The sequence below is a fragment of the Mustela nigripes genome, chromosome 7, assembly GCF_022355385.1.
Source record: "Mustela nigripes isolate SB6536 chromosome 7, MUSNIG.SB6536, whole genome shotgun sequence".
Taxonomy (NCBI): domain Eukaryota; kingdom Metazoa; phylum Chordata; class Mammalia; order Carnivora; family Mustelidae; genus Mustela; species Mustela nigripes.
Genome location: NC_081563.1, coordinates 114,644,699 through 114,666,829, shown reverse-complemented (window position 1 = coordinate 114,666,829; position 22,131 = coordinate 114,644,699). Strand labels below are relative to the sequence as shown.

Here is a 22,131-nt window from a genome sequence, read left to right as displayed (position 1 = left end):
TTTATTTATTTATTTGTCAGAGAGAGAGTGAGCGAGAGCGAGCACAGGCAGAGTGGAAGGCAGAGTCAGAGGGAGAAGCAGGCTCCCTGCGGAGCAAGGAGCCCGATGTGGGACTTGATCCCAGGACGCTGGGATCATGACCTGAGCCGAAGGCAACTGCTTAACCAACTGAGCCACCCAGGCGTCCCTGTGATGCCCAATCTTATATTACAAGTCTAGAGCCCCAAACTCATATCCGAGTGCTTCCTCCAACATCTTCCTTGGATGTTACACATCACCTCGATTTTAACAGGACTAAACCAGAATTCTTGAATTTCTAGCCCCAGCCCATCCTACCCCGCTGCTCAATTAAAACTAAGAGGATCAACCATGATTCTTCTTCTCTCTCTCTCCTTCCTCATCAGCAAGTCACATTTTTTCCTTCTTTTTTTTTTTTTTTAAAGATTATTTATTTATTTATTTGACAGAGAGAGAGATCACAAGTAGGCAGAGAGGCAGGCAGAGAGAGAGAGGAGGAAGCAGGCTCCCTGCTGAGCAGAGAGCCTGATGTGGGACTCGATCCCAGGACCCTGAGATCATGACCTGAGCCGAAGGCAGCGGCTTAACCCACTGAGCCACCCAGGCACCCTTTTCCTTCTTTTGAAACATAGCATCAACCCACCAACTTACCTCTGTCTCCACCACTTGCCCCCATCCCACTGCTGTGACTGCTACCTTCTCCTCAACCCCCAATCTACTCTCCATGCTGAACTGAAACATCACTTAAAGATGGAGATCAGATGATGCCACTTCCCTGCCCCAGACCCTCCAATGGCTTCCATACACTTAGACTAACATCCACAGTCCACACTCTTCACCATGGCCATGGGCCCTCTCTGATCTGGCCCCTGCCAACCCCATCGTTCACCTTCTGCTCTCATTCCTTGTCTCTAGCTACCAGGCTTCTCTTTCTTTAAACATACCTCAGGGCCTAAGAGCTAGCGGTGTTTTCTAACTGGACTTTTTCCTCTAGTTCATCACTGAGCTGTCTTTCAACTCCAATAGGACCCACTCTGACAGGAGCTGGGGAACACCACAGGCAGCCCATGTCACTCCCTCTCACTCGTCCTGCTTCATTTTCTGCTCAGCAGTCCTCTCCAGCTGGGAGTGTGTGTCAGATGTGTGTGTGTCCCTCCACGCTAGAACATGCTGGTCTCACTGCATCCTCAGTGCCTAACACACAGGAGGGATTTGATCAATACCAATGAATGAATCAACTGTCTACATCTCTTTATTTCTAATCTTCACAACCACTTCTTCAAGGTAGATATCATTACCTGTATTTTTTGATGGTAAAGACACCAAGGTAGGAGAAGTGAAGTGAATTTCTCAAAGTGTAATTGTTGTTGGGGTGAGATTCAAATTCAGGATGGTTTATATACAAAGTCAGGGAATCTCTGTATCTGCCTTTCTCCTTCTCCCCAGTGTTCTGGCTACAGATAACCCAGGAGACATCCCAACCAGAAAGGAACAGAGAGTAACATTATTTATAGAGTCTCAGGCAATCCGCATGTTGGGTATATCTTTGTAACTACATGGTCTACTCAGCGTAGGGTGCTGCCCATAGGCATGGGGATAAATTAATTCATTTAGCAAGTGGTTATTAATCACCCACCATGTGCCAAGCATGCAGGTCGGCACATACACTAGTGAGGAGTACAGACATGATTTCTGGCTTCATAGAGCTCAGTGTCTGGTAGGGAAAATATTAAACGAATATACGGTTATCAATTGCAATGAATACTCTGAATGAGACCATATGGGATATTATGAATGAGAAGTGAGGGGCATGTATGATACTTTAGATGACAGGATGGTGGGTACAGACTGAGATGAAGCTGGAGAAGGAGGCAGGTGCTGGATCATGTGGGACCTGCAGTCTATAATTAGAAGTATGAGATTTTGTCCCAAATACAATGAGAGACCATTAAAGAGTCAGAGGTGGAAAAGGGACAAGATGTGTTTCACAATTCTAGAAAGATCCCTCTGGACTCAGTGGAGAATGGCCTATGGGGGAGAGGGACAAATGCAGGGAGACGGTGTAGGAGGCCACCGTGCCATCAAGGTGGAAGATGATGTTGGCCTGGATGTAGGTGGAGGCAGAGGAGTTAGACATGAGCATTTATTTTGGAGACAAGTGGCCAGAACCTTGGGACTGCTTGGATGTAGGAAGGGGTGAGAGAAAACGGAGGGCCAAGGAAGCCTCCAGATTTTCAGCTTAAGAAACTGGATGGATGGATACCTTTGACTGAGATGGGGCAGGTGAGGGGAGGTTGGGGGCAAGGACCAAGAACTGTCTGAATGGACACACTAACAAGAGAAGACACCTGGACGGGGACATGGAAGCAGCCACAAGCTATGTCCCCCTCGCTACCTGGGTAAGGGATCCGGCCATAGGTGACGATCTCCATCAGCAGAATACCAAAGGACCAGACGTCTGACTTGATGGTGAAAGAGCCAAAGTTGATGGCTTCAGGAGCTGTCCACTTGATGGGGAACTTGGCCCCTGTGGGGTTGGACAGAGCAGAGTCAGGGAGAGTCTGGGAGCAGTCATGGCTGGGTGTATGCTAGGGTGGGGAGCAGGACAGGGGCACAGCTGCTGACATCTGTCCCTCTGTCCGGCCTCCATGGTAGTAAGGGCCATCAATCCTAAGGACAGTTGTCTGGGGGGGACGGGGGAGAGGGCAGAGGGCTCTGGGGTGTGCCAGGGGAGCTGACACTCTGGGCCACCTCATTGATTCAGCTCATACCCCAGGAAACTACAGCTCCTGAAGAGGACAGTCCTCAAGGACTGGTATAAATGGAGTCATACAATATGCAGTCTTTTCACTTAACACAATGTTCTGGAAGTTTATCCACGGTCAGCATCCATCAGTCCATCCCTTCTTTATTGTGGCCAAATAACGTGTTTTTGTTGCTTCCACTTTTTGGCTTTCATGAATCATGTTGCTGTTCATACACAAGTTGGCCTGTTTCTGAATTTTATATAAATGGTGGCATCTACGTTTTGGGGGGGGGGGTGTCTGATTTCTTTCATTTCAATATTACGTCTGTGAGAATGAACCATTTTGTTGCATGGATCATTGGTTTGTAATTTTTCATTGCTGCATAGTATTATATTACATCAATGTACCACAATTTATATATCCATTCCACTATTCATGGATAGTTGGATTCTTCCTAGTTTTTGTCTGTTACGCATAAAGTTGCTCTCACCCTTAATTTCAACATGCACTTGGCTAGCTCAGGCTAAAACTGATCTGAGTCACTGGGTATGAGAGTCTATGGGTCAGGATACTCTATCTGGAAGGACTCCAGCAAGCCTACTAACCTCAAGCTAATACTGAGACACATCTCAGCTCTCAGTGCTCATAACCCACCCAAGAGGGCCCCATGGACACTTTGGCAGGGCTCCCTACCTTCCCGAGCTGTGTATTCATTGTCCTCGATGACACGTGCCAGGCCAAAGTCGGCGATCTTACACACCAGGGATGCAGAGACCAGGATATTGGCAGCTCGGAGATCTCGGTGAATGTAATTCCTCTGCTCGATGAAGGCCATGCCTTCTGCAATCTCCACCCAAAACAGAGACATCCTCATCCTCACATCTGGCCCAGCCCAAAATAGGTCCCAGTCAAAAACATAAGAGGAGTGAAAATGCATGTGCCTCCCCTTTCTTGTGGAAGGGTCCTGAGCTCAGTTTAGAATTTCTCTATCTCCCCATTTAGGCTGGGGGAATATCTCAGGACCTGGGTCTCTTTGGGGGATTTTCTGGGATTCCAAGACTTCCAGAGACTACTTTGAGGAAAGAGCATTATTTCCCCAGGACCTATACACATAACAGAATACTATAAGATCCTCTCATCCCCAACCTTCTTTCTGGGGGACAACCTAGGCTAATGTCATATTCTGCTGTATCTCTTGTACCTTCTTCATCTTTAAACCTGGGTAGGGAAAATTCATGTATTCATTCAACAAATATGTACTGAATGTCTCATGGGTGCCAGGCATATTATTTGAACAGCTGGTGAGCCAGGCAAGGTCCTGCGGGTAGTAGTAAGTGTCATAAAGGACAAAGCAGGATAGTAGAACATGAGTGTAGAGAGCTGTTTTGGATTGAGTAGTCAGGGAAGCCTGCCTGGAGGAGGTGAAATTTTAGCAAAGATCTGAGTGGTGATAATAAGTATGTCGAATAAGAGCATTCCTGGCAGAGAGCGAGAACATCATGTACAAAGCTTGGAGGTAGGAATGAATTTGGGAGTTCATGGAACAGGTAGCTAAGCAGAAGTTGTCACAGTGTGGGGTGGGGGGCAGGATGGTGGGAGTTGAGGTTGAGAAGGAGGCTGCTGACTGTGAAGAACTTTCTAGGTTTGGAGAACAGGTTGGATTGTATTCTGAGCATGATGGGAAGATGGTAGAAGTCCTCGAGCAAGAGTGTGACATGATCTGATGTATATTTTAATGCCATCATGGCTGCTGAACGAATAAAAGACTGTATAGAGAATTCTCATTCACAACATGTCCCTAAAAATCCTGATTTTTCCTTAAGGACTTTTCTCAAGGGCTTGTGCATTAACCCTCATAAAGAAGCTTATAATTAACACCCAGACACCCAGAAAACAGCACTTGTGGCTTACAAACTGGCCTTTGAGCTCCTCAAGCCAGGTGTTACTACAATCTCTGTTTTATAGAGTTGGGGGACACTTTTTCCAGATCATCTCACCAGGAAAATTCTCAATGTCAGACTCAAACCAGTCGGCAGATTTCCAGTCCCTGTGCCCCATGTTGCCTCTAACTACTGCAGAGCTCCCGTGCTTGGAGGACTGCAGTTGGGTGCAATCTGGTGAGATTTTGGGGGTGGGGTGGAGGAGCCTGCCCAGACAGACCAAACCAAGACACAAGCTGCTCAAGGTCGGAGGCAAGAGGGTGGTGCACTTGCAGAAAGTGGCCAGCAGGGGGAACCCGATGGCTACCGGAACCGAGGTGTGAGGCTTCAGACTTTCCAGCAAAAATTTGAGACTGACCGATTTTGCTTGGAGGTGAGATGAGACAAGGTCTTGCAGGAGGCAGAGGGGGAGGGGAGTGGGATTAATGAGGAGTCCTCAGACAACGGAACAGTTAACAAGAGCTATTATGCTAATGACAGGCATTGTAGCTCATTCATTTGTTACACGATAACATTTGAGATTAAATAGCATTTGCTTTGTGCTTGGGGGTGGTACGGCTGCTATCAGCCATATGGCAAGAAAGCTGGATTCTAGAGAAATAAATAATTGGTCCAAGCGGAGAGCAGGAGTGGACCTCCAGCATCCCTGCTCAGGATCTGTGCACTGATGCATCACTCTACCTGGGTTTTGGCCTTGGATTTGGCATTAATGCCGTACTTTTTTTCAGTACTCACAGGCAGACATTCATGTAACTTATTGATTTTCACATGCACTCGGTGGAGCAGATGCGATTAACCCAATTTAGACTAGAGGATACTGCCTAAGGAACTCTGGGCTTAATCTGATGTTGGACCAATTCAGTCTGAGCCCCACAGCTCTGGGACCTCCAGCAAGCTACTTCCCTCTTCTGTGCTTTACTTTTCTTCTCTGTAGAATGAGGACAACAACAGAACCTGCTTCTGGGGGGTTATGTGAGGATGAATCCTCTCAGCCTACACAAGGGTGTGAACAGGGTCTGGCTCGTAGGTATTCACTTCAGTCGGGGCTATTCATGCTCCCTGGTGAAGAAGGTGGCGTATTTAGAGAGGTTAAGCAACTGGCTCAAAGCAACACAGGCAGAGCTGGGATCAAAACCAAAACTCTATGTGACTACTAAGCCCAGAGGCTTACCCAGTGTTGCTTCTCAAGGGTTGAAGGAAGGAATAACAGTGAGGTTCACTGGGTTCAGGATTGGTCTAAGAAGGAGGGTGTGATGAAGTGGTGATATTTCATGACCACCAAGAAGGCTGCCATTATGTTGGGCATTAAAACTTGGATTTGAAAAACAACAACAATTTGGGTTTCCTTCTGAGAGTAACAGGGAGCCACAAAATCAGAGCTGGAAAGGCCTAATCTGGGCTCTTCCAACAGAATCCTAGTAATTCCTTGGGTTTGCTGGTCGGGGTTGGGGCGGGACAAAGCAAAGGGCGCCCCCTTCAATCAGAGCAACTCTGTTTTGATCTACTTTAAAATACTCAGCAACTGTACCAGAGTTCACTTGACCAACAGGGTTAGGGCTTTACAAAAGACTTCTGGGGGTGCCTGGGTGGCTCAGCGGGTTAAAGCCTCTGCCTTTTGGCTCGGGTTATGATCCCAGGGTCCTGGAATCTAGCTCCGCATCGGGCTCTCTGCTCAGTGGGAGCCTGCTTCCCCATCTCTCTCTCTCTGCCTACTTGTGATTCCTGTCTGTCAAATAAATAGATAAAATCTTAAAAAAAAAAAAAAAGACTTTTGAACTTGGAAAGCATAGCTGTGATCTAATTCCCTCATTTGACAAATGAAGACACTGAGGCATGTTGTAGGTCTGAGGCCCATATAGCCAGTGCTCAGGTGAGGCATGTTCTACACCATCTGCCTTTCTAGGACTGGAAGTGAAGACCTGGTCCCAGGTTGCCTCCTTCCTCTCCCTGGGCCCTCTACTCCTGGACATACAAGGGTCAGGATCTTCTTTCCCTCCCTTGGTTTCTGTTTTCCCATCTGTGAGGCTGGGAGAATGGCATTTGTCCAGGCTGACTCTCCCCCAGTAAGATTTCTGCCAGTTTGATGGTTATAAGTTAGTTATAGGCCAGACTATTATTTCCCTAGGGACAGGGCCCATTAAAGTGAAAATACCAGGCCTTGATTTCCATATGCCTCTGGCATTCCAGGCTCCAAAATTTAAAGCCTTTTTTTTTTTTTTTTTTTAAAGATTTTATTTATTTATTTGACAGACAGAGATCACAAGTAGGCAGAGAGGCAGGCAGAGAGAGAGGAGGAAGCATGCTCTCTGCGGAGCAGAGAGCCCGATGTGGGGCTTGATCCCAGGACCCCGGGATCATGACCTGAGCCAAAGGCAGAGGCTTTAACCCACTGAGCCACCCAGGCACCCCCCCCCCTTTTTTTTTAATAATCTCTGGACATTCCTCCCTTTTCTAAGATTTGCATACTCAAAGGAGTTCTGCCTTAGGGATCTCCAGAAGGCACAGCCTTGGGTCCTAGGCAGGTTTCCCTTAACACTCTCCAGGCTGCAAACCATACCCCTCTCATCTTTGCCAGCCCCAGGTACTAGCTTACAAGGCCCTGCTCTTTTGCTTTTCCCCATGGGTTTTGGCACAGGCTGTTTCTTCCATCTAGAATACCCTCTCTCTCCAGTTCAGCTGCCTAATTTCCACTCATCCTTCATGGTTCAGCCCAGAAGCCACTTCCCCTGGGAAGCCTTCTTGGGTTGTTCCTGGACCAGGCTAAATGCTCCAGTGTGTTCTCCCACGGCATCCCTTCCTCCCCTGCTTTCCCACAGAGAGGAGAGAATGAGAGAGACAGAAGCGAAAAACACTCAAGCTGGGGGTAAGAAGAGCTATAGAGAGTGAAGGGAAGATGAGAGAGATAAAGTTCATCTGTAGTCAACTGCTTCTACAGGCCTAGCTTTCCTATTCTGTAAAATGGGATGACCTATCTGTGGCCAGCCTGTTACACGGGTGGCCCTCTGTGGACTGTGCCTCCTGGGACTCATGCCCTTGTGCAGCCCCCTCCCACCCTGCGCCTTGGCTAGGTTGTGGGCCATACTTTGGCCAGTGAAAAGTAGCAAGAATGATGGGAGCAGAGGATTCACAGGGGCTTGCACATTAGGGCTCGGCCCCTTGGAACACTCCCTCTTGGAACCTGGCCGCCATGCTGTAAAGAAGCTCTGGCTGGACTGCTGAGTGATGAGGAGCCACAGGAGAGTGATCCCAGAGGATGCGCCCCCATGACAAACATTCTAGAACATTCTAGCCCCAGGCAAGCTCTCAGCAGAATCCATCCACATGACTGACCTCAGTCTCACCACAGGAAGCAGAAGAGCCACCCAGCCAATTCCAGTCAGCATCACAAGAAATAATAAAATGTGGTTTCAAGCCAATAAGCTTTGGAGAAGTGTGTTACATAAGAATAGATAATAAAGCGGTGCCTGGGGGTCTCAGTCCGTTAAGCAACTGCCTTCAGCTCAGGTCTGGTCCTGAGGTCCAAGTTCAAGTCCCTGGTGGCTGGCTCCATGCTCAGCGGGGAGTTTGTTTCTCTCTCGCCCTCTGCCCTTCTCCTGTGCCCTGTGTTCTCTCTCTCTCTCAAATAAATAAATAAAATCTTAAAAAAAATAGATAAGAAAAATCCCACTCTCTAAAGTTGATGTGAGGACCAAATGAGTTAGTACCGGCAAGACACATACAGAAAGTATACAGTTGACTCTTGAACAACACGAGAGTCAGGACCCCTGCACAGCCAGAACCCCACATACAACTTCTGTCTCCCCCCAACTGAACTACTAATAGCCTTCTGCTGACCGGAAGCCTCACCAGTAACATAAACAATGGATTAATACTGTTGTTATATTATGTGTATTATACCCTGTACTCTTACAATAGAGTCAGCTAGAGGAGAGAAATTGCTATTTACTATTTACTACTATTTACACTATTATAGCACATGTCCAATAAACACGTTAAAGAGATCACGGAATTTCTGCCCCCCCACCCGCCCGCCGCCAAGGCCCCCTTAGACTCTCACCTGGGCTGAGAAGTCAATGAGCTTGGGCAATGGCTGCTTGCTGCCCTCTGTACTTTTCAGGAAGTCCAGCAGGCTTCCTGTGGGGGGAGGGGAAGCAATACATGCCAGTCAGTTCTCACACTTCTTTGGTGCATGGTTAAAATTGCTCATAGTCATGGATTTAAATAAAAATATTTATTTACCACTCCCGGTGTTTATGAACTAGAGTTTGAGTGTTTTAAAAATGGTTCGTGATTACTAGACGGGGGCAATCACGGTTTCTTCGACTGAAGGAGTTTTCTGAGCCCCGATGACCAGAGGGGCCTGTGCTTTCCCCGCGCTGGCATAATTGTGTATTTAGAAAATGAAAAGCATTTTGAGATTTCAAAATCACACCCAGTGACGCTGCTTGAGATGTTTCTGTTTATCGAAAAATGGGCAAGGATTGAAGATGGTGGTGAAGTGGTGGCCTAAAAAAAAAAAGTCCCTGGGAAATCTTGGATCATGGGCAGGCGGGGTGGAGGCAGCCTGGAGGGAAGGCTTCTCCAGCTCTTTCCCAGAGCATTGGTCCGGACCGGGAAGACTGCGGGTAACCAGGGAGCTGCCCCCAGCCTCAACGGCTTATTGTGAACCCAGAAGCCTCTTCTACCATCACCCAGAGGGGTGCTGGCCCCACTCCTCTCTCCTGTAGCCCCATGAGTTCCCCTTCTCCTGGCATTCTCTTGAATGGTTTCAATCCATTAAGGGGGAGGGCTGGGCCGTTCCCTGTCAAGGCCCAAGTAGTCAGTTTCAAAGAGTAATTGTCAGAAGAGCTCCTGGCCATACTGGGGCATCTGGAGGGCAGGGGCACATTTGAGTCTGCAGTTGACCAGTATGAGCCACCGCCTGCATCCCCAGCGCCCCGAGCGCAGCACCTTTGGCCATGAACTCCGTGATGATGTAGATGGGTTCCTCTGTGACCACCGCGTGCAGCTTCACTAGCTTGTCGTGCTGCAGGGTCTTCATCAGGTTGGCCTCTGCCAGGAAGGCCTCCACCGACATGCTTCCCGGCTTCATCGTCTTCACGGCCACCTTGGTGTGCTTGTTGTAGGTGGCTGGAGCAGGGGAGGGAACAGGAAAGATGGTCAGAACCCACTGCTCCTTCCCCATGGCCCTGGGAGGCCCCACAGCAGGTCTTTTTCCTCCAGAAGGCCTTCCCTGCTCTTCTCAGCCCTCAGAGAGGGAAAGGGAGGCCAGGCTTTGGCCTCAGAAAGATGTGGGTTAGAAGGCTGGTTCACTACTTCCTAGCTGTGTGCCTTTGGGCAAGTCACTTAACCTCTCTGAACTGTGGTTTCCTCATCTGCAAGGCGGAAATGAACAGCATTGCCTTTAATAAGGGCTGTGGGAGGGATTTAAGAATAACCTCAAAACCTCCCTCAGACTGTTACTTGCATATGCGTGTGTGTATGCACACACGCGTGCACAGACATACATGCTACATGCACGGGTGCGCGCGCACACACACACACACACACACACACACACACCATCTTTGCTTAAAATGCTTTAATTGTAACACTGCTTTCAATTAAATGACCCATCTCATCATGGTCCACAAAGCCCTGCAGGATTTGGCCTCACCAAACTCTGCCCCCCTCCTTTTGTACACCAATCAGCCTGCATATCAATCAGTCTCCTCCTCCCACCACAGAGCTAAAGCCACCCCATCCCTTCCTCCTCCTGTTGATCATGTAAATCTCATAATTACTTGTGTTTCCATTTTTACCTTGGCTGCCAGGAAGCTCAAATCTAGATTTGCAGTCTTCCTGTAGTCAGAGTCTAAGGCCTTCATATATAAAACTTTTAGTTTTCCAAACTTATCACTCAGCCACATTCTCTTATTCAATGCCTGGCACACAGCAGGGTCTCAGTAAATGGAGTTGAACTGTGTGGGTTTTAAGCTTATTTTTTTTCTTGCTGAATTGTTTGCATCTCTGTAAGTTGTCTTCACTCCCACGTGGAGCATGGTGGAGTGCACCGGGCACTGGGCCAGGCATTGCATCTACTCCACATTCTGCAAAGCAGGCAACGCTGTTCTTATTAGGGGCAGGATGACAGAGATGGTGTATGCCTTTTTAGCGCCCCACAATGCCCTAGCGTGGTGCTGGGCACATGATGGGGGCTCAGAGCAGCTTGCTTATCAGTTGCCAACACTGAACATACCTGAAAAATCTCAAACTACATTTCCCCACTTAGTTTCCATCCTCCTAAGAGGATTTGATGATCTCAACCCCAAACTAGGGGAGCGTTCCAGCTCCATACTGGGGAAGAGGAGTAGATTTCTCACCTGGAACTCCTCCTTCCCAGAAGGGAGATTTGGACCCCAACAAGGCTGACCTCAAAAGCAAATCAGTGTTTGCATAGCAAGACAATGTGGTTGCTATGAGTTGAATTGCTCCTTTATGATTCTTATTCAAATCTCCACACCCAGGCTGGGTGGCATCCCCACTTTGCCTCTGACTCTTCCTGGAAGCAATGACCTCCTTCATTCCGCCCTCCCTCCATGCTCTGGCCCCGGGTCCTTACCCATCCAGACTTCCCCAAACTGCCCCGCTCCAAGTTTCTTCTCCAACTTGAGGGATTCCCGGGGGATCTCCCAGGCATCTTTCTCCCATGGCTTCTGGGGCTTGGAGGACACGCAGGGCACCGTCAGCTTCTGGCAGAGTCCATCACTCCCCTCTGGAACATAGCCCCTGGTCAGTCGAGGGCAGCTAGCCTGAGGCTTCCCCTCAAAGGCCACCCTGCCCGGTCCACTGCCTGTGGCCAGGGTTCCAGTGGGTTACCACCAGCGGGGACACAAGCACAGGGCATGATGAGATATATCTTGACCCTACTGCTCAACAGGCCTAAGACTTCTGGAGAATCCAAGCAGCTATGTGTCTGGGGAAGGGCAGGAAGAGCTCAGCAGACCTCAGAGGCCAGAGGCCGGGGAGATGGATCCACCCTGGTTGGGATGCCGCCCTGGGGAGGACTCACTCTTGTAGTGGGCCACCAACTCCTGCAGGGTATTGAAGGTGCTCCGTGGGGAGATGTAGAAGCCCCCACTGTCCAGGGTCCGGATCTTGTAATGCTTCACCGTGTCCCTGTGCTGGGGGTCGTAGTCTCGCACAGACAGAGAATAGCTTCCTGCAAGGGCCAGCGAAAAACCCGTCAGGAGTGGGACCTCAGTGCCCTGCCACCTCATGTTAGTGATGTGGGAAACAGAGGCAGAAGAAAAATTATTAAATTTCCTTACTCACAGACAAGCCCTTAAAAAAGGCAGAATGATGTTCCTCTAGAGACTCAATTGCCTCCACCTGGAGGCTTTGCTAAGGGCAAAGGGCAATCCTAGCCTCACTGACCTCTACCCCCAACCAGGATCCTGTAGTCTACTTTAACAATTGTTTTGGAAACTTCATCTCTAAACCCTCCAAGAGAGTGTTGACAATCATTCCCAAGCATATGGTCCACTGATACACATCTAAAGGGTCTCAGACAAAAGTTTTATTATTGGTAATGACTAACCTTTTCCCAACTATAGCTAGCCCTTCAAGGTCCTGGAAACCTTGCTTCCAAAATTCCTTAGAGATTTGTGCCATCCCTGACCCCCTCCCAACTTGCAAGCACTCCTCACAGCCCCAGAGCAGCAGCTCTTTCTGCCCAGGGATCCTGTCCCCATGCTTTAATAAACCACCATTCTGCACCAAAGATATCTCAAGAATTCTTTCTTGGTTGTCGGCTCCAGACCTCACCCCACCGAACCTCACTTATATTCTAAGACTTCATCATTAGCATTCTGACACCCACTCCCGGCACCCCTATAAGGCCACCGTCCCCACTGGGTGGGCACCGGGGCTGCGGAGTACAGGGGAGGAGTGGGCTGTGGGGTCCAGCCATCTGGGTGCTCATCCAGCCTCCTCCATGTCCAGCTGTGAGACCCTGAACAGGTGATGCTGTCACCGCTCTGTGCCTCAGCCTCCTCATCTGTAAAATGGGGTTGGACCTCATCGCATTGTCTGAGGATTAAAAGAAGTAATGCTGGAAAACACTCAGGATGTGAACCCTCAGCATATGTCGGCTCTTATCAGCGTCTTCATTATCTCGATCTATCATCTACCATCTGTCACAATAGCCAAGACATCACATCACACTGGTAAAGAGGTGACTCAGAAGCCAACAAAGAAAAAGATCCACAACAACAACAACACAATGCAGTCTGATTCTTGAAATGTAAACATCAAAATATAAATGTCAACATTGGATGTCGTGGCAGGCTGAACATCGCCCCCCGCCCGCCCGAAGATGTCTGTGTCCTAATCGCTGGCACCTGACTTTGTTAGCTTATGTGGTTAAAGGGACTTGGGGGGGCGTGATCCCATGAAGGATCTGGACATGAGCAGATTATTGTGCGTTGTCCAGGTGGCCCCTATGGAATCACAGGGTCCTTATAAGAGGAAGGTCAAAGTCAATTGTAGGATAGGTGAAGACAGAAACACAAAGTTGGAGGGGTGTGGAAAAGGGGCTATAAGCCAAGGAATACTGGTGGATTCTAGAAGCTGACAAAGACAAGGAATCAGATTATTTCCTGAAGCCTCCAGAAGGAACCAGCCCTTCAGACACCTTGACTTGAGCCTGGTGAGACTGACTTCAGACTTCTGACCTCCAGAACTGTAGGATAACAAATTTACCTCATCTACTATGAAGTTTGTGGTCGCTTGTGACAGGAGCATTAGGAACCTAATGCATGTGACATCACACAGACCGGAAACAAGCAAGTCTTTCGGTCTCTGACCATGCTTCTGCGTCTGCAAGCTGGGCATCCTTAGGCATCCTGTTAGCCTCTCTGTCTCTCGGTCTGCTCTACGTGTGCCGTGAGCACTATGACATAGGATTTTGAGGAGGCTTGAATTGTTGCACAAAAAAAAAAACAGGTGACCAGATATCCCAGCTACTGTTCTAAGAATTTCATCCGAATAAACTGCGGGTGAATATGAATAATCATCCCCAAATGGATTGGAATTATATGAACATAAGGCATTATGTTATTCATTATAGTGAATGAATAACCCCGAGAAGTCGGGCTTTTAGATCGCCATCATTTTACAAGCAAGCAGACTGAGGTCCAGGCAGGTGAACTAACTCACTTGCAGGCATGCAGCTGGGAAGTGGTGGAGTCTGGAGTCAAACCCAGGCGGCTGGCTCCGGGCCCCACTCTTTGTCACTCTGCCCAGCCAAGGTGAGGCTGGCTTGACTGGTACTAGATGGGGGTGGGGTAGAATCCAAGAAGCAGCAGGATAGGGTTCAGAGGACTCACGGGGTCAGTTTGATTAAGCTGGTTAAGTTGGCCCCTACGGTCCTCCAGTGGGGAGGGGGGTGACCTGTGCAAGGGACCAGGCTCACCTTCCCGCCCTGCAGGACTGGGGTGGTTTCTTGATTCTCCTGCCTCTATCCGCAGGATGGTCCAGCTCAATCAATCCCCCAGCTGTCCTGGGAGCAGCTGGACAGGAGAAGCCAGGAACTGTATGCCTTTGCCTTTTTTTGATCCTATTTCCCTTGCCCTGAGGCTTAAAGGGATGTTGTTGGGTGGGAGGAAATAAAGTCTAAACAGGCACTGGCCTGAAACAGTGATGGTGAGTGGTGTTATCCTGCCACATTCGGGCTTGACCAGTTTGGACATCTAGGGGGAGAGCAGAAGGCCAGGCAGATGTCTTTGATGGATGTCCCCCAAACTGTTTGCTCAGGGTCCTGTGAGGTCACACTTTATACAATTTGCTTGCTGAATCTGCACCAAGCAGCTTTGAGACTAAACATATTAGTAAAGAGGCGCTCCACATGTGAAGTTGGAAATCACGAGCCTTCTTATTGACATGCATTCCTTTGGATAAATTAGCCTCAACGGATGCCAGTTTGTTTTTGCGTACTGTTCTTCCTTCCTGGGTGACCACCCAGCAGAAAGCCCCCCTCACAGCACAGGAATTTCAGGAAGTTGTTCACCAACATCACAACTTCCAAAAAACAGCACAAATGCCAGTTGAAGCAGAGTCTCAGAGGAGGCTGGTGTGGGGTTCTTTTTACCGCCTGGTCTACTCCTTCCTTATGGAAGGAGTGGGGAATCAGGCTTGTGGACAAGATATATTATGATGGGTATTTTAGGTAATACAAGCTAGTGAAGGTCAAGCTTCAACAGAGTATTGTTTTTTGAGGTCCACAACCACTTGGGGACCCAACCAGAAACTACAGGGGCTGAGAAGACCTAAATCAGGCTCAAGCAAAGGGCAGGAGAAAACTTGGCAGTCTGGTGGGCTGAGTGAGTTAGTTGTTCAGCCCCCCTGTAGCATTGCAGTGATGCAGTCATGCCTGGGGTACCCCTGAAGGGTGGGGTAGGGTGGGGAGGGCTGGCGTCACCTTTGGTGGTCTCGCTGTCCCGGATCATGAAGGAGCCCAGTACATTGCCAGGGGCCAGGAGCTGGCGCTCTGCATCCTTCCGGCTGATGTCCTTGAAGAACCACCTGGTGGAAAGGGGCAGAAGCATTGTGTGAACTTGGGATAGGGGGTCCTGTCCCGCTCACACTGGGCACCAAAAGACCGAGCACCTGGCTTCCTGTAGCATCGATTTCCCCCACAGGATTCATTTGGGGAAAAATATCCATTCTTTTGATATAAAAACAGACATTTTACCAGGAGTGAATCCAGTTTGCTGAGATGGAAACTTACACAGTTTGGAGGCTTTTGTTAAGAAAAATAATACCAAAAGAAAGATTTCTCCCCAAAAATGGAAAAAGAAAACATCCAACCTTTTTTAAAGATAAAGAACACAGCATTATTAATACAAAATGCCCATGGGTCATTCCAATGCCACCCATGGTGAGGGATAGAAAAACTGACTGGTAAGATACAGCAGTCTTAACCAACTGTGGTCAAAATCTTGCTTTTGCCAATTTCACAGGCACACATGAGCATCCTCCCAGGGTCTCAGAGGGTTCATATGAGTGGGGGCCTGAGCTTTGTAAACTTTACAATGTATCCTCTTCTGTGTGTGCAAAGTTGAATATAAAGTCAACATGAATTTTCAAGCTAAAATGTGAGATTACAATCATTTTATACTTGGATCTTTTCATTTTTCTCCCTGGCTGTTTGGGATATTGAGTAGAAAAGCCCAAGACACAGCAGCAGCCAAATCCATTCCTACCCTCAGCAGGGTGAGGAGTGGTTCGTGTGCTGTAATGGAAAATGTCCAAGACCCAAGATCAGCTGGCCTTGCACCTGCCACAAATCTGCTGTGTGACTTTGAGCAAGTCACTCTCCCCCTCTGGGCCTCTGTTTCCTCTGTATCAACTGGGGGAGAAAAGACAGCTAACATTCATCAAGTTCTTGTTAGCCACCCAATAATTATATGGAATCATGGCTCATATTATCCCCATTTTATAGAAGAGAAAACTGAGGAATGGAGAGAGCAAGTTCCTTGACTGGTGTCATACAGCGAGGAAGTGGTAGAGGCAGGATTCAAGCCCAGACCATCTAACTCTGGAGCCCATGCTCTTTGTCACCATAGGACGCCGCCCACCTGCCTTTTCTGCTTTCATTTGTGAACTGATCCGTGCCATGGTGAACTAGTCAAGCAGTGGAGCAGGGTACTCAATGAGAGCCGTCTCCCTGGCAATCCCACTCCTGGGAAGTTATCCCAGGGATCTTGCACAAGGAAGAAATGACAGATACACAAGGAGACTCACTATAGCCCAGGACTGGAAACGATTTCACGGACCACGAAGAGGGCATGGTAGCATGTCTACATGATGGACACTGCACCTGTACAAGGAAGGTGCAGGATGGCGTGGGTAGTATCTGCCACTGGTGTAAAATAAAGGGAGATATCTGTATTTTCATATACAAGTATTAAGCATTTGGGAAGACTCCTATGAAACTGGCTTCTAGAGAGGGGAAAGTGGTTGGTTGGCAGACTTTTCACCCTTTATTCTATGTCCTTCCCCACCATTTGCATTTTGAAGCATTCAAAGTATTGTCTCTTTCCAGGAGGGGGAAGAAGTAAGATTCTGTCCCCCACCACCATACTTCCCAGTACCCTGACCCCAAAGGCACCCTCCACTGGTAGTTTCTTAATACAGATGCAAGAAAGTGTGAGTGCGCTCGGCAAGCCCAGTGTGTCTGTTTCAGTCAGTGGTTCTCAAGGTGAGTCCTGGGACCAGCAGCATCAGCCTCACCAGAAAACTTGTTAGAAATGCAAATTCTGAATCTGACAGTTGAGGAGCAGGGCTCAGAGACCAGCATTTCAACCAGCCTTCCAGGCGAGGCTGATGCACTGAAGACTGAGATCCACCAATGAGGTCATCCCTTTTGTTCCCAAATGATAACCCGTCATACGTGTTTTCTGCATCCTGTCTTTTCCACGTAGCAATTGTGTTGCCCTTGAGGATTCCCACCAGCCCATGCCTCCTCTAAGGCTGCTGGGGGAGGTGGGGTGCAGGCAATCTGTGAGTGTTCAGATCCTGGAGTCTGGGAACAGAGCCCTGGATGCCCCAAGAGAAAGCCTAGAAGGATTAAGAAGGAACCAAGCCCTGCCTGCAGCATGTAAGGGGTGTGCTGGGGGTGGGTTGGGGGGTGGTCCAGGACAGTAGGCTCCGTGGTAGGAGAGGGGCGACTTCACACAGTTTCATGTGCACCAAGAAAGGCATGACTGAAGATGGGGAAAGCCCAAACGTGTGAATTTCTAATAGGTCAGCATTTCAAACCCTCAATACCATCAAGCCAGGGGGAGGAGGCAGAAAAGAGAAAAACCACAGTGACTTTTAACTTCTTGAATGGCTGGTTGTGAATGGGATCTGTCATTGCCACGTGGCATGGCCATCGTTTCACTCACCCATCTCTCTCACCATCTGGGAACATCACCAGGGAGGAGCCCTGAGTCACCTAGTGTCCCTGAAACAGTGCTACTGGGTGTTCCGCAAATGTCTGTTGGATGTTGGGGAGGCTGCGTGAATGCTGTTTAGCTGTTTATGTTTTCAGGGTCAAGCTAGATACAGAGAAGGACCTGCAGCCTAACCCTCTGGGCTATAGGGAGATCTCTGAGGGCAGGGGTGTGCCTTACTGGTTCTTAAAGTCCCTGGTCTGGCACAGGGCTTGGTGATGTGCAGGCACACACCTACTGAATGAACCAAATGAGGGATATCTGGCCAGGTGTGGGCTGGCTCACCTCCCAGAAGACCCTCTTTGGCATGACCACATACTTCAGTCAACAAATATGCATTGACTGCCTTCTGCATGCCCGCCTGTGCTGAAGGTGCCCTGGCAGACAGACAAGGTCCCTGTCCTCAAATGGTCCTATCTGGGGGTGGGGTAGGGTGGGGAGGCAGGCAGGGAAGGTGTGAGCAACCACAGAAACAAGATTGTTCTTGCTAGCGAGAAATGTTCAGGTCTCCATGAGTGACACAGTCCCAGAGGAGACCCGCCTTAGACAGGGTGGCGGAGAAAGGCCTCTTTGAGACCTGAAGGGTGAGAAGGAGACGGGCAAGGGCAGACCCCTAGGAGAACTGGGTCATGCGGGGGGCCACAGTGAGTGCACAAGGCCTGAGGCAAGAACAAACCGATTTTGCTCATACTTCCTTCTGCAGGGCAGGAAAAATGGAATACTTACTCCTCTGTCTCCAGAGAGTTAATGCGGGCAACATAGTTGCTTGGGATGTAGCCTTCCTTCCGGGTCACCAGGGATCGAGCCTTCCACCATTCCCCAGACCTGAGGACAGGAGGGAGCAAAGGAGTCAGGGAGCAGAGGGAATCCCCCGGTCTTGGGCTCCCCAGCCTTGGCGGAGAATAGCCCCACCCCAGGAAGCAGACAGGGTAAGGGGCAGGGTCACCATGGTCCCAGCCCCCAGCATGCACCCCATCACCAGGGTTGGGAGCTTTGCAACAGTCCCCACTGTGCATGCAAGGGTCTAGAATCAAGCCCAGTCCTTGCATTCACAGCCCGCAGCCCTAGGTCTCTGGCCCCACTCTTCCCCTGGACTTGGAGTGGTCCATACTTAGCGTATGGGGCCCTGTGCCCATGGCAGACTCATTGTATGCCAAGAGCCACAGGGAGTGGTCTGACCAAGCAAAACCATTCCCATTCTTGAGCCCTAGCACACAGGGACTCACTGACAGTGAAGACTCTAGGGGAATGGAAGTAGCAAACTCAAGAGACCAGAGATTTCTTTCTTTCTTTTTTTTTTTTTTTGAGACCAGGGATTTCTGAATGCAAAGGCACCTCAGCAGGGTCTGGTCTATAGACAAACCTATAGCTTAATTATAGGAACCTAAGGAAGGCAGCCCTGAGAAAGCACTTTCACCTGTTTTTGCCTGGATGTGGACTGCTAGCAAGTACACAAGCTCCTTTGTTGTGGCTCTCACCCAGGTTCACAGCAAACCCTCCCTCCTCTATTAGGATACTTATCAGCCATTTACCCCCTAGTATAAGATAGTCTATAGGGTCCTTTATTGAAACACAAAAGAGAGCATGATTGAGTATTGAAGGTAGCTGTGTCTTAGGAGTGGGACAGAGACTCACTCTTCCAGTACCACCATCTGATCTCCCTTCTGGAAACTGAGGTCTTCATGGTGAATGGCCTCGTAATCATATAGCGCGATCACAATGATGTCATCGGGACCTACTGGGAGAGAGACACACAGGATGGTAAAGCTTTATCTGAGCACCACCACAGCCCTGGGTGTTTCCCATCCCCACAACTGGCACCCAGCCCTGGACCCAGTGACATGTCTGTCTCTGGTATAAATAAGGATCGTGCCACGTGGGGTGCGGCTCTAGAGTTTAAAGCTAAAGGTGTTTTGTTTGCATTCGTATACAGGGTAATAGAACAAAACAGACTATACAAAGTACTTTGGGAGCAATTTAAAGGATTTGCAAGGGTGGTTGTGACTGTGTGGGATTTTCGCCTTAAGCTCTGACTGAGCACCTAACCTAACCCGCTACGTGAACAAGACGCCACCTCATACATTTGCCAAATACTTACCATCCGCAGACCCTGGTGGGATGTTATTGCTGTTGTCAGGACGCTGCGAGGAGGAAACAGGAGAAGGGGATGAATCTGATAGCGTGTGGGGAGCCACAGAAGGTCTGTGTCAAAAAGGATACCCGAGAGTATCTCATCCCAGCCCTGTGTGTCATGGGAGGAGGACCTGAGAGGGCTGGGGACATCGGTGAGGTCACACAGCCCATAAGGGGCACCACAAAGATCCAAGTCTCTTGGGTTGTGGCCATGGCCTTGGCCTTGGGCCTACTGGGGGACACTGGCTTGTTCCCTCCCTTGACATACGGTGAGGGGTTGGTCCAGATCGATGTTTTCTGAGATATGTTTGAAGAAGTTGTAGGTCTCCCAAGATGTCCCAGCATAAAGGCTCCATTCTGTATATGAAGGACCCTAAGTGTTCACCCAGAGGTCTACACCTTGGATGCCATCTACACCCTGGCACCCTACACGGTCCTCAGGGAGATGGACTTTTATTCCCGGCACAACTAGGCCTTAAAGATACACTGGTGAGTGAACAAAGCTAGTTCTTCGGAAGGAGAACCATGATTTGTGTCTAGAGAACACATACACATACGTCCTCAATACATTCTGTGGACACAAACTGTATGTGTGTGGGTGTAAATTCTTGGAGAAAGGTTTGCAAGGGTCCACACCAAACTGACAACAGTTGATGCCTCTGAAGAGGAGTGGGATATCTCTGGGGAGGGAAACATTGATCAGGGCAACTGTAGCTTTCACTGTAATCTGTGACTTTTCTTTATAAGGGGAATGTGTTTTTATGTCACACACTTAAGTAAACTTGGAGAAACAAGTGTGGGGAACAATGAGAAGTATATTTTTGGGGGGAGATCCACAAAGCCCATCAAGATCCATAAAGCTTGAGGACTCCAACAGAGAAGGAGTCTGTTTTGGTCAGTGTTTTGTAAACTGGTTTGGCCTGGGAACCCTTTCTCTGAGGAACACTTACTAACTCATCACTGAATTAATGCCCTGCAGGAGAAGGACAAATGGCTGATAATAACATCCCTTAAATCTGATGCTCAGGAGACAACCAAAAATCAGTGGGAGAAGACTCTTTGCTTCCCATTGGTGCCAAGCCAGAGGGCCTCAGAGAACCTGGAGCCCTAGCCACAGAAAGGGCCCAGGTCCACGCAGGTTAGGAGAGAGAACAGATGTAGGAGTGACTTCGGGTTTAAGATGTCAGTTCAGGACATCACTGGTGTGAAAAGCTCATATAATCTCAGGATCAGGATGTATTAATAGAGGTTAAGTGCAGAGGGAGGGAGATGACTATTCCACTAACACCCCCCACCCCGCCCCTTTCCCCAAATTAGCCCTGTTTGAGACATCATGCCTGGAAAAGGGCAAGCAGAATGAAGAGATGCCAGGAACCCATATTGTGTGAAAGATGATTCGGAAGAAATGGGTGGGTTGGGATAATATGTTTGCTTTATTCTCTACTGGTTGTCATGGGGCAAAGGGAGAGGATGTATTTGGTGTGGGGCTGATGGGCAGGTTTGGGAACGAGGAGTCAGAGTATGAGACAACAGGCTTCCCTTCAATATGAGGCAGAACTTTCTAAGGGCCTGCTCCAGGAAGGAGAGTGCACCCCTGTCTCTGGAGGCAGCAAGCAGAGACCGTGCTTCTGTAGATGACCTCAGATAACAGCACAGAGTCCAGGACTCCAGAGTAGAGAGCACCCCAGCCTCGGGGTTAAAAAGACCTGGCTCTGCTATCCCCAGCTGTGTGGCCCCTGGGAGACATTTCACCTCTTTGAGTCTTTGTCACAGTGGCTTTAAAGTGGCACAACTCCTGCCTCACCACTTTTGGTGGGGACTAATATTGTAGAAGCCCCTCACCCCAGAGCCTAGAACACAGCAGGTGTTCCAAGAATGGGAAGATTATTACAGCTGTTCCTGCTTCTATAGTACCATCACCACCGCTCCCGGTTCTGATACTGTTACGGTTAACAGCACAGTTACTGCTATAGCCACTCTTCAATCACTCCACTCCCCCCCATTTTTTTTTTTTTATTATGTTATGTTAGTCACCATACGGTACATCATTAGTTTTCGGTGTAGTGTTCCACGATTTATTGTTTGCATCTAACACCCAGTGCTCCATGCAATCTGTGCCCTCCTTAGTACCCATCACTGGGCTCGCCCATCCCCCCCCCCCCCCCCCCTTCTATAACCCTCTGTTTGTTTCCCCGAGTCTTCTACCCCTCTCATGACTATAGGACTAGGGGCCCTACTGCCAGGGCACCTACGGCTCCCGTTCTCACCACTAGTATTGCCCTGACTATAGTTCCTCATGAGCACTTGGCTTCCACC

General features: G+C 49.0%; 1 protein-coding gene across 5 annotated transcripts in view; it reads right to left on the bottom strand.

The window, feature by feature from the left end:
* HCK (HCK proto-oncogene, Src family tyrosine kinase) overlaps window positions 1-22,131 on the bottom strand; it is a 40,021-nt gene that overhangs the window by 1,413 nt on the left and 16,477 nt on the right. For 3 of the 5 annotated variants that reach the window (XM_059406762.1, XM_059406760.1, XM_059406764.1), the window contains 10 exons: window positions 19,781-19,823; window positions 19,318-19,420; window positions 18,409-18,507; window positions 15,165-15,268; window positions 11,757-11,906; window positions 11,307-11,459; window positions 9,656-9,835; window positions 8,763-8,839; window positions 3,459-3,612; window positions 2,414-2,545 (listed from right to left, as the gene is read on the bottom strand). In XM_059406762.1, the coding sequence (XP_059262745.1) occupies window positions 2,414-2,545; window positions 3,459-3,612; window positions 8,763-8,839; window positions 9,656-9,835; window positions 11,307-11,459; window positions 11,757-11,906; window positions 15,165-15,268; window positions 18,409-18,507; window positions 19,318-19,420; window positions 19,781-19,823 (1,195 nt within the window). The remainder of the gene's footprint in view (window positions 1-2,413; window positions 2,546-3,458; window positions 3,613-8,762; window positions 8,840-9,655; window positions 9,836-11,306; window positions 11,460-11,756; window positions 11,907-15,164; window positions 15,269-18,408; window positions 18,508-19,317; window positions 19,421-19,780; window positions 19,824-22,131) is intronic. The other 2 variants (XM_059406763.1, XM_059406761.1) reach the window with 1 other exon arrangement.